Source organism: Salvia splendens, chromosome 21 (assembly GCF_004379255.2).
Source record: "Salvia splendens isolate huo1 chromosome 21, SspV2, whole genome shotgun sequence".
NCBI lineage: Eukaryota > Viridiplantae > Streptophyta > Magnoliopsida > Lamiales > Lamiaceae > Salvia > Salvia splendens.
Window position 1 is genome coordinate 18,312,369 of NC_056052.1, and position 14,753 is coordinate 18,327,121.

The 14,753-nt window shown below is 40.5% G+C and overlaps 2 protein-coding genes and 1 pseudogene across 3 annotated transcripts in view; 2 read left to right on the forward strand and 1 right to left on the reverse strand.

The window, feature by feature from the left end:
* The first annotated feature begins 3,023 nt into the window (after positions 1–3,023).
* LOC121783361 lies at positions 3,024–6,444 on the forward strand. 2 transcript variants are annotated; one of them, XM_042181409.1, is made up of 3 exons: positions 3,024–3,570; positions 4,010–4,135; positions 4,417–6,444. In XM_042181409.1, exons 1-3 carry the CDS (start codon positions 3,214–3,216, stop codon positions 5,971–5,973), a joined length of 2,040 nt encoding a protein of 679 aa, XP_042037343.1. In that variant the 5' UTR covers positions 3,024–3,213; the 3' UTR covers positions 5,974–6,444. The 2 variants fall into 2 exon arrangements, with proteins under 2 accessions (XP_042037343.1, XP_042037344.1); XM_042181410.1 differs by having other exon boundaries at positions 3,024–3,558.
* Positions 6,445–6,677: 233 nt separating this feature from the next.
* LOC121783386 lies at positions 6,678–9,807 on the reverse strand (annotated as a pseudogene).
* LOC121783379 overlaps positions 8,131–14,753 on the forward strand; it is a 447,925-nt gene continuing 441,302 nt past the window's right edge. The window contains exon 1 of the mRNA XM_042181435.1: positions 8,131–8,689. The gene's annotated coding sequence lies outside the window, so the exon portion shown is untranslated. The remainder of the gene's footprint in view (positions 8,690–14,753) is intronic.

Consider the following 14,753-nt stretch of genomic DNA (forward strand, 5'->3'; position numbering starts at 1 on the left):
CCAGATCCAAAGTCGGTAGTCGGCAACGGCCTCGAGTACAACGGTTGGGTGGGTGCCTTTGTGGCCGCTCGTGTAGGAACCCCTCCAAGCCACCGGGCAATTCTTCCATTGCCAGTGCATGCAATCGACACTGCCAAGCATCCCGGGGAATCCGTGCACTTGTTCGTGCAGGTTGAGGAGGAACTGACAATCCTCCGTGGTTGGCCTCCGGAGAAATTCGTCACTGAAGGCTGCCCGGACGCCTCTGCAGAAGTTGAGCAAGCACAAGCGCCCAGTGCTGTCTCCGATGTGCAGGTATTCGTCGAATATGTCGGCCGTTTGTCCAGTCGCAAGCTGCCGGATGGCTGCAGTACATTTCTGCAGCGTCGTGTGGCTGAGACGACTGACCGCGTCGAACCCTTCTCGGAAGAACTCCTCCCTGGCCGCCGAAGTATTCGCTATGTGGAGAAATAGCGGTTTCCGCATGCGGAAACGGCGACGGAAATAGGTATCTCCCCAAATCGGGTTATCGCAGAAGTAGTCGCGTACTAACCGTGCGGCGGCTTCCTCCCGGTTCCGATTGATGTACTTCCGGGAGCGTCGTGGGGGTGGTGCGGCTTCCTCCGCCTCTCGTCGTCGATCTTCTTCGAGTGATTGTTCCATTAATTGGCGCATTTGCTCAAAAGGATCCATTTGTTTGAGTTGATTGAAGATGGAAATTGGAGTGATAGAGAGGATTTGAGAGGAATAGATGTGTGTTTGTGTTTGAAATGAGTATGAAATAGAATTATTTATAGAGTAAAAAATTAAAAATTTAAAAAATGAAAATAAATATTTAATGGTAATATTACCGTTTGAAAAAAAAATTTTTTTTTATTAAAAATCGATTTTTTTTAAAAAAAATGAATTATTGCGTCATCAGTGACGACGCCCACTCGCGGGCCAGCGAGTGGGCGTCACGCACGCATGGGGACGTGCCACGTGTCCCTGGCGCGTGGCGAGACAGCTCGTCTCGTGTCTCTCCGAGACGAGCTACGCGACGAGACGGTCGCGAGCTGGAGACGAGATGGGCGCTGCAATGCGTCTCGCGGGGGTCTCGTCTCCCCGAGACGAGACGCGAGCCCGGCGCGAGACGCGTTGTGGATGGTCTAATATACTCCCTTTGTCCCAAGATAGTTGAGTTATATTCTTTTTTGGCCGTCCTAAGGTAGTTGAGTCATTTCTTTTTTTGGCAAAAACTTTAATCTCTCTCAAACTTTACTCCCTAATTACTTTTACTTTATTCTTTCTCCAACTTTACTCTATTCACTGTAACTTTTATACATTATCTTGTGCCTAAAAGAAATGCCTCAATTACCTTGGGACGGATGAGTATTTTTTTAAATCTAAAGTAACTAACAATTCATGTTTAATTATATATATTTGATAATATTATTTCATCACATACACTTTTTTATTGATAAGAACTTCATTTGTTTTTATAAAAATACACTAAATAATAATTTATGTATTTACTGAAAAAACATTAATTAAAATTTATCATTCATTAAATTTTAATATTTCAATACTTTATATATCTACATATAAGGTAGTGATAAAATGCAAACTCTATATATTGTACAAACTCCAAACTCCTCAATAAGGTTTCAACACAATATCAACACAGTATAAAATTTCAAGATATTGATGTCAATACAGTGTCAACATAACATCAACCGTTGACACTATATTGACATTTTTTGTTGCTATTATTTGTTATCTGTTGATATTCTCCAACGGTCCAGACCATAGTTTGGAGTTTGTATAATATTTAGAGTTTGGATTTGATTACGTCCCTTTACATATATAACTAAATATAGATAATATTTTTTTGTGATATATTGTTAATTACTACTCCATTTTATTATTACTAAATTTAATATATTTTCAGTATTATGTATATTAATTATATATATATATTTATAACAGTAAAATGGTTCGACCAATGGTATTTAACTAGTCTGATCGATTGAACTATATACTAGTAGCTTTGCCGATTCGCTCACCGGTAACGTGGGTTGAAATCAACTGGAGTATTAGATAATGAGTGAATATTCATGAATTTATTTTAATTTTAACTTTTGAAATATATACAATAAATTATTTTAATTTATACAGGTTAAGAATTTTTTATGATTGGAAAAATGACGTGGTGTGATACTTATGCACCGAATGAAAATTTGTGTATTACTAATGGTACGATGTATGTAATGTAATGAAGTTCATAAAGTATTTTGACTACAAAAATCAAACTGTTTTTGAAATTAGTCCTAAAATATAAGTAATTAATCTAATACGTACTAAAAGACGAGGGAAAATCATGGTTTAGAGATTTACCGAATCATCACTGTATTGAAAGCGAAATTAAAATAATAGTAGGAGACACCCATCTCCATGATTGGTCTGCGGCGTAGTAACAAATTAAATGGTTATCAATTTGTTTGGAAATAAAATGACATCAAAATTACTATTTGGTACACGAATACAATATATGTATATAATCATTATACATTACATTGGATTCCAATTCTGCAAATACGAATAATATAGTAATTCAATTTGGCCGTTAATGGCCGACCCACATGCTTGACATATTTTCTTTATTTTTTCCATTTAGTCAGAAATAATTAACACAGATTCTAAATTAAATCATAATTTTTGCTTCCAATTTCTTTTGTCACCAAAAAACGCCATAAAACTATTGATCTTGTGAAGAAATTCATTTCAAACGAAGTAATAATTCAGTCTGGTCCAGACATAATGATTCAATATTGAAGTTTCACTTAAAAAATTCAATAAAAACAGTAGAAAAAGGACTATAACTATATCAATAACTTTAGCTAGCAAAAATATTCAAAACCCAGAAGCAAATAGTATAAATAAATAAATAAATAATCAAAACACATTATATAATAATCCAAATATCAGTCAGTCGCAGTAGTAGTAATTTTCAATTTCATAATTCGAAAAAATAAATGGAAGCTATACGACGTCGTGAAGGCCAATTCGCAAATGCAATCCAACATTTGATGTGCAGTAATCCAACATATCTGCTCCGTCTCCCTCTCCCTCTCCCTCTCCCTCTCCCTCTCCCACCACCAAAAATCACAAGCTCTAAGATCCATCATTTCGAGCTTCTACCTGCAAAAGGAGCTCCATTTCAACGATTTTCTGTAAAATGGGGGAAATTAGAAGATGAAGGTAACGATAGAGACAGGTGCCAGCCACCAAATCCAACCCGCTCGAAACCCTTCAGATCTTCCCGAGAAGCCCAGGTTCCATCCGCGCAAGCAGCCGCGCCGCAAGGCCCACTCAGGAGTCCGTTTGAGGAGGGAATCCGGAGCTCCGACTGCGAAGCGGAGCAGCCGACCCGAGACCCCTTTGCTTAGGTGGAAGTTCGATGAGAATAATGTAGCTGCGGAGGAGGAGGAGGAGAAGGCCGGGGAAGCCTCCCGGAACGGCCGCCGGAGGAATAGGGCTGGGGTTTCCTCTAGGAAGCTCGCCGCCAGCTTGTGGCGGCTGGCGGAGCTGCAGGATAATGTAGGGCTTCAGGTTGTTTTCCATTCTTATAAATCATCAATATTTCTCTAATTAGGTTTTGATTTCTGCATTATGTGAAAATTGAGGCTGTCAGTTTTCATAAATCTTGACATAAATTGTGTGTTTGTGATTTGATTGATGGATTGGTGGGAATGAGCTCCAAATTAGATGGAAGAGAGAGGGCACATTTGAGGGTAATTAAGAAATTTGTGTGTGTTTTTTTTTCTCATTTAGTATTGGTTGGCAGTTGGATTTACTGGTCTGATTTTTAATTCTTAGTGAATGATTGTGATACTAGAGCTCTTGAACCAGCTTTGTTATCCTTTTATTTCATCTTTAAAGATTGCTGCTTTGATGGTTATGGGGTTTAAGATCTTATGCTGTTATGTATTGATTAGGGCTATTGCTAGTTTTTGCATTTCAAGGGATTGAATTTGCTTATTACTTGCAGTCTGGAGGTGGCCATTTCGGAGCCTCTATCCATTGTCATCACGCTGACAGAGTGCATCGTTCTCTTGCTGAGGATCCCGACTCTCCACAGTCTGTCTCTGGTCCAAAGCATGGCCTTCTCTACAAGGTTTACCTTTTTATTGCTGTTTATTTTTGGGTTATCGTTTTCGTTTCTACTATTTGGTTTGAGTGTCGAATTAAGCTCTGCTAAATCGCAGACAGCGTGCAGAATCTATTACATGCATATATCGTATTAGAAACTCTATGTCTTGAAGATTGAGTTATTTGTTAACTCGCTTGTATTCTTTTTCCTTCTTCGATTGAGTGGATTCCAATGTGGCTTCTTTCTTCTTGCAGACTTTGAATACATTTTATTCTAAAATTGAAAACCCTCTTTACACCCTGCAGTTTGAACCTTCTTTTCAATTTCCGAATTATGCGATGGAGGGTGCGACAAAGTGGGATCCTGATGGTTGGAAAGCATCGGAGGAAGTGAAGAATATATTCGGCCAAACAAAGCCTAGCGACGAGCACCGAGCAAGTTCTGCTAAAGTAATATCTGCCCTCAAGGAAGAGCTGGAGCAGGCTAGAGCAAGAATCAATGAGCTTGAAACTGATCGCAGATCTTCAAAGAAGAAACTAGAACAATTCTTGCGTAAACTCAGTGAGGAAAGAGCTGCATGGCGGAGCAGAGAACACGAAAAAGTTCGTGCTATTATCGATGACATGAAAGCTGATGTTACCAGGGAAAAGAAGAACCGGCAAAGGCTGGAGATCGTCAATTCTAAGCTGGTCAACGAGTTAGCTGATGCCAAGCTATCGGCCAAGCGTTACCTGCATGAATATGAGAAGGAAAGGAAGGCCAGAGTACTGATAGAGGAGGTTTGCGATGAGCTAGCTAAAGAGATTGGAGAAGACAAGGCTGAAGTGGAAGCATTAAAGAGAGAGTCGATGAAACTTCGGGAGGAAGTGGATGAAGAGAGGAAGATGTTGCAAATGGCCGAGGTTTGGCGTGAGGAACGAGTTCAAATGAAATTGGTCGATGCCAAGGTGATGCTCGAAGAGAAGTACTCCCAGATGAACAAGCTTATAGCGGATCTTGAGCCGTTCCTGAACTCTAGATCAGATTCGCAGGAGATGAAGAAAGCAGATTTTTTACGGCAGGCAGCCGCCTCTCTTAACATACAAGACGTTCGTGATTTAACGTACGAGCCCCCGAACTCTGGCGACATTTTCTCTGTATTTGAAGATGTCAATTTCGGTGAATCCAATGAGAGAGAGGTTGAGCCAAGCGTTGGCTACACCCCTGCGAGCCATGCCTCTAAGATGCGCACAGTGAGTCCTGAAATAAAGATGCTCAACAAAGACGGCGCTCACAGGAAGTCCAATGTATATATGAACCAGAGTGGCGAGCTAGAAGAGGATGCGAGCGAGTGGGAAACCGTGAGCCACCCTGAGGATCGGGGCTCAAGTTACTCACCAGACGGAAGTGACCCTTCTGTCAACAAGAATTTCCGGGCCAGCAACGTCTCAATGAATGGGATGGAATGGGACAAAGATGGAGGGCAGGAGACGCCAATAATGGAAATCAGTGAAGTGGACTCAGCAAGACTGAGGCAGTTGAAGAGGGTCTCTTCAATATCTAAATTATGGAGGTCGTGCCCGAGCAACGGTGACAATTACAAGATCATATCAGTTGATGGAAGGCTCTCGAATGGTAGGCTTTCTAATGCAGGTATCATGTCACCTGATCACGGCTCAGCAAAAGCTTGCCTTAGCCCCCAAGATTTATCGGGGCAGTGGAGCTCCCCCGACTCAGGAAACCCACACGGGAATCGTGCTATGAAAGGGTGCATTGAATGGCCACGCACCGGGCAGAGGAATAGTTTGAAGGCGAGACTGCTTGAGGCGAGAATGGAGAGCCAAAAGGTCCAGCTGCGCCAGGTTTTGAAGCACAAGATTTGAAACTCCTATAAATGGTGAGGCTAGTTACCTTGTCTTTTGCCAGCTCGACCATGGGCATCGCCGCCAGGGCCTTGGATCATGCGTTAAATGGATCTTGGTAGTCGGCATTCGCAAAGCTAAGGTATGGATTATTATGAGGTATTCTGTGTTAGGAGATAGCAATTTTGCGGATGAGCAGCCTAAGCAAATGGCAGTATTTATAAGTTATGATGTAATATGTTGAATTTTATTGATATAGAGGGAGGGAAACATTGTATCTGTAATTTGGCTTCGGACAGTCTGCTCTGCTCTGCTCAGTTAGTTGCTTCTTTTCCCAAGCCTTGTTGTGTTGTCTACTACTATTGGAATGTAATCTTTTTCATGTCCAAAAACTGCTCTCTTGTTATTAGAACCATGGGATATGGAGGAAGAGGGAAATAACATCATGTACTACTGAGATAACTGTGATCTCATTTTCAAAATTTTAAATCATTCAATAATGTCCCAATCTTTCGATTTGTTGCAAATTTATTCTTTTGTATACGAGTTTGAGGTTGAGACTTAAAAAATCTATTTAATGTCACAAATCACAATTCAAAATAGATGGTGGGTCTTCTTTGGGTTGTCCTCTCTTACAGTTAATTTTGTCAATGAACAAGGTGAATAATTGGATCATGAATTTTGCAGGTATGAAGTTTGTATGTTGAATAAATACAAGAGGCAAATTTGCAACAAATTGAAATTCTTAAGAAATTAAGTCTAATTTTTCTGTGTTTCGAATTACTCTTTTTTTTTCTCAGCAGCTACTTTTTGGTGCTGAAAATAGAAGCATACAGAAGCAATCATGAATTGACCGCAGGGATTACACACAGAATTCTCCAAATTAAATTTTTAGAATTCCTGGAGAATGATTATAATGCAGAACTAGATGGCTATTCCAGCTTATTGCAATGTGGCAATGCACTCGATCTCGATTTTCGCATCCAATGGTAAGGCGGCAACCTGGTATGTTGAACGGGCTGGAGCTGGTGCTGGAAAGTCTGCAGCAGTATAAATCATTAGTAATACACAGGCTAACTTCCACAATAAAAACATAGACAACTATTACATGTTCTATAATATAAGATGGTTACACAACTAATATAAAATTTCCAAGAGAAGAAAGAATTATATACAAAGATTCAAGAACATGAGAAACGGAATTCTGGATAGCAAAGTATGAATAAACATCACAAATATAAACTACTGAGTTGACTTCATTAACAAAACTCACATTTAGCATAAATTTCATTGACTTTCTTGAAGTCTTTCAGATCAGCCAACCTAGACAAGCAAGAGACATAATGTTAACTGGAATTACAAAAAAAAAGAGAAAAGAAGGTTGGTCATAGTTTGTATGAGAAAGAAAAATGGGATGGTTTTTCCCGAATGAAAGTTGAAACAGAAGTACCCACATGATTGTTGTCTTGACAACTGAGGCATAGCTTGCACCACTTGCCTTAAGTATCTCACCCATATTCTTAAGAACCTAGTATAGCACATTAGCTCAAATATTATCAGCAAGCCTCAATCACCGAAAAGAACATCATAAATATTATATAAACCATCTGCAAGTATACATGATAAGTAATTTGTTCTTTGAAAGGCGTCGCATCCAAGTGAATAATTAGGAACAAAGAGGATAGAATAACAGAGTTACTTCTTCCCTAAGATCTCACATCATATTAGCCTCTTAGAGTCTCTTAAGATACATATTACATAGGCCGGCTTGTTAATGAAGAATTATCTTTTCTCAAGTACAAAGTTATACAAACGATGCTTAATTTTCAAATGTGGCACTCCAGGCTATGCTGTGCTGAACATTGATCCATGAATATACCTTTAGATTGACAAATTGAATTGGATCATAGCATAATTATGAAGGTTGACTCAAGGAAACTTGATATACACATTGTTTATACATATAAACTTCAATTGAATTGAACTAAATTGTTCTCATTATGCCTAAACGATTTATAGTGGCAAATCTTACATTCATCAGATAGCCCAACTAGTGAGTGATCTAGCCACAAATGAATTCATGTTTTTAGGCCTCCACAAAGTATACATTTTGTTTGAAAACAGAATCTTAAAAATCCGTACGTGGTGCACAAAGGTTCATATGTAACAGCATACCTGCTCAGTTTGATCTTCTACGCTATCCGAGACAAACTTTCCAGTCTGCAAATTAAACAACGAAAATTCCTTGTAACCACCTTGACACATATTTACGGACTTCATTTCAAATAGAACTTTTCCAACATATACATATTAACATATATATATAGAATTGTGATTTGGGATCAATGTTTGTAAGTCGTCCGATATATCGCGATATATCGCCTGTATCGGTAGGCCAAGGGTCGATACACACCCAGATGCGACTTAGGCGACTAACATTCGAGTCGTCCGATATATCGCGCGACTCGACCGATTAGTCGCCTGATCGAGTCGAGGACGACTTAATGGGCTTCACTCCAGTTTGGGCCAGGCGGACAGGTAGGTGTCTATTCAGCCCATTAGGGTTTCTTTATACATCCCCCACACCCCCTCCCCACGTCCTCCTCCTCCAGAACTGCAGCCGCCGCCGACGCTCCCTCCACCTCCAGAAACTGAAGAACGCCGCCGCCTCTCCTGGACACGCCTCCGGCCTGCCTCATCCGCCGCCTCTCCTCATTCAGGATGAACTCTAGTTCCGGTAATGCTCCAGTTCCTCTTCCTCTCTTATGTCTCTCCTCTCTCGTCTATTATTTGAGTTCCTCAAGCGCTGCATCTGTTCTCTATTGTTATTTTTTAGAGCAACTTCAATTGCTTGTTAGTTGTTATCATGCAAATCGTTGAACATGACTAAATCATTGAACAATATGATGCTGTGTTTTTTCCTGTTGTAATTTGAAGTATATATTGCATATTTTACATGTGTAAAAGGGCAAGTCGCCCGATATATCGATATATATCGGTCTTGAGGGACCTGGACGACTTGTCTGGTGAGTCGCCCGACTTACTATCGATATATCGACTAAGTCGACCGATATATCGACTGAGTCGATATATCGGTCCTATGGCGACGCGGTTCGATTCACCGACTTAAAAACACTGTTTGGGATCTGCTATATACAATAATGTTTCTTTTAGAACATTAATTTTTACACATTACAATGATCAATCAATAGAGCACACTGGTTACTAATTCATATACTAGGTAAAGTTTAAACACTCATTTCTATATATCTATGTATGTATCCGATTACAAACCTCAGGATCAAGTCCAAGAACCCCAGACATGAAAAGCATATTATTTGCTTTGATGGCTTGACTATACGGCCCCAATGCCGCCGGAGCTTTTTCTGTCCGAACAGCTTCCTTCAAAACTAGTTTCAAAAGCACATTAAAATCGTCAATTAAAATCGAAATTCATATAAAATGGCGAAAAACCTAACTAAAGCTTCCCCAATTTCAGAAGTTCACAACAGAAGGTACAATCCGTTGTGCACAAGGTACAATTCGGAAAAGCAGTGAAGCAGAACAAACAAACAAAAAGCACCCCGTCGTAGAAACAACAAAAGATAAGATTAAAATGAGAATGCCTCTCACCTGGATTAGCATCAGTGGAGATGCCTAAGGAGGCGAAAGGCGGCGAGGGGCCGGAGCGACGGAAGTTAGCGGCAGCCAGGAAACACAGCCGATTCCGGCGGCTAAGGGCACCCGAGAGCGTAGAGAGCCGACATCAATCGCCGGCATGTGGAAGCTCCTCGCGGCGGCGCACCACGCCATCACTCTTTTCTCAGTCGCTGTGTTTTTTTCCGATTAATTTGGTTTCTCAGTCGCTGTTGGGTGGAGAGTGTGAAATTATTTGTCTTATTGGTCATAGAATTTGGGCCTATATTGTGACATAAAAAAGCCCAAATGGTGAAATTGTTAGGCCCATCTCTAAATATGCCAAAATAAAATGCGAGAAGCCCCTGTAGGTAAAATGAAATAAACAGAAAATGGAAAATTATTCGGAAATTCGCTATGAAGAAGAGAATATTGGATGATGCATTAAAATTGAAATCATAACTTTTTCTTAATACGAAGCAGAATTAATATGCACACTTTTATGTTAGTGGTACTTGAAATAAATCTTGACCCATAGGGAATAGCATTACAATGAACACCACATATTTTGAATGTCATCCTAATAAAGTTATTTCATGAAAATTCAGGTATTGGTGATTAGGGGTCAGGGAAATTACTGAAATATTGATATATCAAACTTATCGTACCGAAAAAATACTAAGTATGATATGATACTTTACCTAATAATGTAACGCTTTTAGTGTAATAATGTAGCTCGGATATTATTATCACAACCATCCAATCTAAGGATCCAATGGCTGAGATTTGTTTTGATTTTTGACAAGATTTCACTTATTGACCATAATGCACCATTGTGATCATATGATAATCCATATTTATGCTGATAACCTAATAACATAGTACTATCATTTTATGGACTAAATTATTTTTGCTAAAAATGATGTTTATACTCAATAAAATGATATTATTTCAACATGTATAAAATGATACTTGTAATTAATAAAATGATATTCTATTTGTATAGAATGATTATGTTCTATAAAATGATATTCTGTATGTATAAAAATGATATCAATATAAATGATATTCTGCTTGTATAAAATAATATTTTAGCAAAAATGATATATTTCATCCTTAAAATGATAGGTTATTAGGATGTCACCCTAAATATGAGTTATCATTCTAACACACCCCTATATATATATAATAAGTATAATATTATATAACAGTTTGCGATAGATCCTACCGAAATTTGGTGTTCCGTAATATTTCGGCATACCAAATTTCGGTACTAACATACCTTAAAAATGGTACGGTAAAATTGGTTGAGTACCCAATTGTGATTTACCAAAATTTTGATAAGATAAATATGATTTTTACACCTATCATTTTTCCATACAGTATACGATATTACACGGTACACCGACTAATCCCTCTTTCTCATTGGTTATGGATGGCCTTAATATTTAATTATCAGTGACCTAGATCACGAGCATGGATGAATCAATAATGATTAACCAATCGAAATTAAATTACTAGTAAGAGTCTTTAAATGCTGGTTGTCTAGAGCAACCAAATTTGATGTCCGGTTATTATCTTATGCATGAAATTACACTAAATTTTTAATGTTTTTTTTCATGTATATATCTACCTTGGTGAGGTGAATAACATATAATATCTCCATTCTTTTAAACCTTTTTATACTTTCTAATGTCCTATCCCTTTTTAAATCAATAAATACTAGCTAACACTTCAATGCCAATTATTAGGTAGAGATCTAAAGGCATATATGTATATTGAGCAAATAATAATCAATTCTAGATCGATGAAAGTATCCATTTTAATGATGGATGATTCTAGTATGATATAGTACAAATTTGGCCAATATATCGATTGTCAACTCCAATTTGTTCAACAATAATATGAATGAAAAGAAAATCTATTGGAATCAAGTTAGGTGAAATAGGGAAATATGATAACGTCGTTAGTCAGTTTTCTGGTATTACAATTTACAAATACCTCCTCGCCATTACCACAAATTAAATTAAAAAACTTGGATTTGGGAATAAAAGAGAGAAATGCAACTTGTTATTTATTTTTTTCATCTGTAGAACCTTACCTACCCCCACAAGAATCAATAATCACGACAAAATTTCAAAATAATATAGAAGGTGCAAGAAATGAAGAAATCTTTCTTCTTTACGATTCATGCTTCTCGACGTGATTGTCAGTGTCAAAATGTTATTTGTGTCTCTTATAAGTAAACAACATGATTTTCAATCAATCCACATTAAATGCGTTATACATCAAGCGATGATTTTGTTACTAGAATGTTGTTGTCATAAACTATAATAGAAAAAAGTAGCGATAAACTAACAAAATTGTATATACAAACATATTGGGTTATTAAAGGGTTGGAACTATTATTTTTTAATTGATTTCATTCATATGCTTGATGACTATGAATAATATAGGATTAAAATGAAATGAAATATGAATAATTATGTTCATTCTACTAAAAAATATGTTTTATATATATTTTTTTACCAAATACTTTGCATATATTCAAAAATGAGTGTGTGCGTGTATATGTTTGGTGTGTGTGTATATGTGTGCCCATATTATGTGTGTGTGGTGGCGTGTGTATATGTGTGCTGGTGTGTGTGCGCGTGCATATATATGCGCGGGTGTGATATATGTTGTTTTTTTTTTTTTTTTTTTTTTCTCAAACACCATCACGGCGAGGGGTTAAGGCGGACCCCCAACCTGTCTATATCAAAAACACCAAAAGAACATACATCAACCAAGCCCAAAAGTGACTCGGTCCGCACGAGAGATACAAATCACAAGAGCTAACAAAGCTATTATGGTATCCCCACAGACCGGGTACTAACCATCTAACTAACGAGAAAACAAACATAACAAAGCAATACATCAAAATAAAAACAAGGATGATGGCCAAAAGTTGGCAAAATCCCAAGGAAAACAAAAAACCATAAATCAAAACCACGAACCATGTGAAGTAGTCATCCATCTCGATATCTGAATCTGAAGTTCGGATAGCCCAACTGGTCCATCCTCACGAGCGACTTCAAATACCGAGGCGCTGAATCTGCATCAAAGAAGGTGATGGCAGGGGTCTGGACCCCCCTACCTGCCAAAAAATCGGCTGCTCGGTTGCCCTCTCGATAGATGTGAGAGAACATGACCTGCAGCTGTGAGATCAAAGTGCGAATGCGAGCCATGTGGTGTCTCACATCCGCCGCTCCTCCGCGTCCTGAAGTGAACACCGCAACCACTGCTGCCGCATCCATCTCGACCCAAACCTGCGAGGAGAACTGCATAGCCAGTGTCAACCCATGAAGAAGAGCTAAAAGCTCCGCCTCGAAGGCCGACCCAGCTACGAGAGGCGTACAAAAGGCCCCCAAGAGAGAACCGTCTGAGCCCCGAACCACTCCCCCACCGCCTGCCTGTCCCGTCGAGGTGATAAAGGCCCCGTCGGTGTTCAGCTTCACCCAAGGATCGTCGGGTGGATGCCAAAGCACTTGCAGGGACCGTAGAACTCGCCGGCGAGGAGGAGCCAAAGGCATGAAGTCAACGGCCGGGGGCAACCGCGCCAATGTAGGGGGACTAGCACACCCGCCGCCACCAAGATCCGCAGGTGCCGAACAACCTGCCAAATAACATGTGAAGAACGAAAAGAAATGCCGCGATGCTTGCAGCTATTCCTCTCCGTCCAGATAAACCAGTACACCAAACAGGGAATAATGAAACTAATGTGCAAGGCGGTGGCCCTGTGAGAGGACCTCCACCAGAATCCTAGTCTAAGTGCAATATCAGTGCACGTGTGAATGTGTGTGCTGAGGTAAGGGAACCAGCCATCGAAGTAATCCCAAACCGATCTCGCCAGAGGACTCGACACAAACAAATGCTGAAACGACTCGACTGAAAAAGAAGAGACACAACAGAGACACTTGGATGCGAGAGAGATACCACGGGTCTGAACGTAACACTCAACAGGGAGCCTCTGGAGGAGGAGGCGCCAGATGAAGACAGAGATGGTAGGGGTCAGCCCAGCATTCCAAACCATGCGAAGTCCGAAATGTCTAGGGGACCGTGTCCGGATGAGCTCCCAAGCTGAGGCCATCGAGAACTCGCCATCGCCAGTGAGGCTCCATCGCATCACATCCCGCCTGCCCACCTCAATCGGTACAGCCCTGATAAGATCCAACACATACAAAGGCACACCATACAAAGCCAAGTAATCATGCAGTTTATCAACATGCCAAGTATGATCATGCCAGAACCTAGAAACCTCAGCGGCAGGAAGATCAGTCCCGGGCGGACAATAGGTCCTAAGGGGGCGATCCCCGACCCACACGTCATCCCAGAAACTAATCCGCCCTTCACCAAGGGACCACCTAATGAGACCATGAACCTGACCCCTAATGTCCGTGAGACGATGCCAAATAGGACTATCATGCACAGAGTAAGGAGCAATGAAAGCACGACCCGCATGGTAACAATACTTGCGCATCGTGAACTGCGCCCAAAGTGAATCTTGCGCGAGAAATCTCCACCAGAGCTTGACGCTGAAAGCTTTGACGACCTCCCAGAAACGACGGATGCCGAGGCCTCCCTCATCCAACGTCAGGCAAATCTTCTTCTTCCAGCTAACCCAGTGAATCTTCCTCTGCTCCCCAACCATGCCCCAAAAGAACCGGGCCAAGATCTGCTCCAACTCCCTCATCCAATACACATACGGCTTCAGGACCTGGAAGATGTGAAGAGGGATGGTGACAAGGGTGCTCTTGATCAGAGCGAGGCGCCCTCCAAGAGAAAGATGTCTGTGAGACCAGCTGTGAATCCGGTCCACCATCTTCTGTCGGATATCTAAAAGGTACTCGGCCTTCAGCCCCCCCTTATAGATAGGGACACCAAGGTAAGTGAAAGGGAGGAATCCCTGCTGGAATCCACTCGCCTCTGCCACCTCAGCCGCCCAAGCGTCGAACTTCTCAAAGAGGTAGAAATGACTCTTTCCCCTGTTCACCATCTGGCCCGACACGGCAGAATAGTGCTCGAGACAATGAACCAGCCTCTCCACGGACTGTCTGTGCGCCCTGACAAAAATGACAACGTCATCGGCATAAGACAGATGGGATATGGCCGGCGCGCGCCTAGCA

What these genes read in the sequence shown, in the direction of transcription:
- LOC121783361 (XM_042181409.1), top strand. Translation starts at nt 3,214, where the DNA reads ATGAAGGTAACGATAGAGACAGGTGCCAGCCACCAAATCCAACCCGCT. An exon ending in AGGATAATGTAGGGCTTCAG is followed by an intron (nt 3,571 to 4,009) that starts GTTGTTTTCCAT and finishes TATTACTTGCAG; the next exon opens with TCTGGAGGTGGCCATTTCGG. An exon ending in AGCATGGCCTTCTCTACAAG is followed by an intron (nt 4,136 to 4,416) that starts GTTTACCTTTTT and finishes TACACCCTGCAG; the next exon opens with TTTGAACCTTCTTTTCAATT.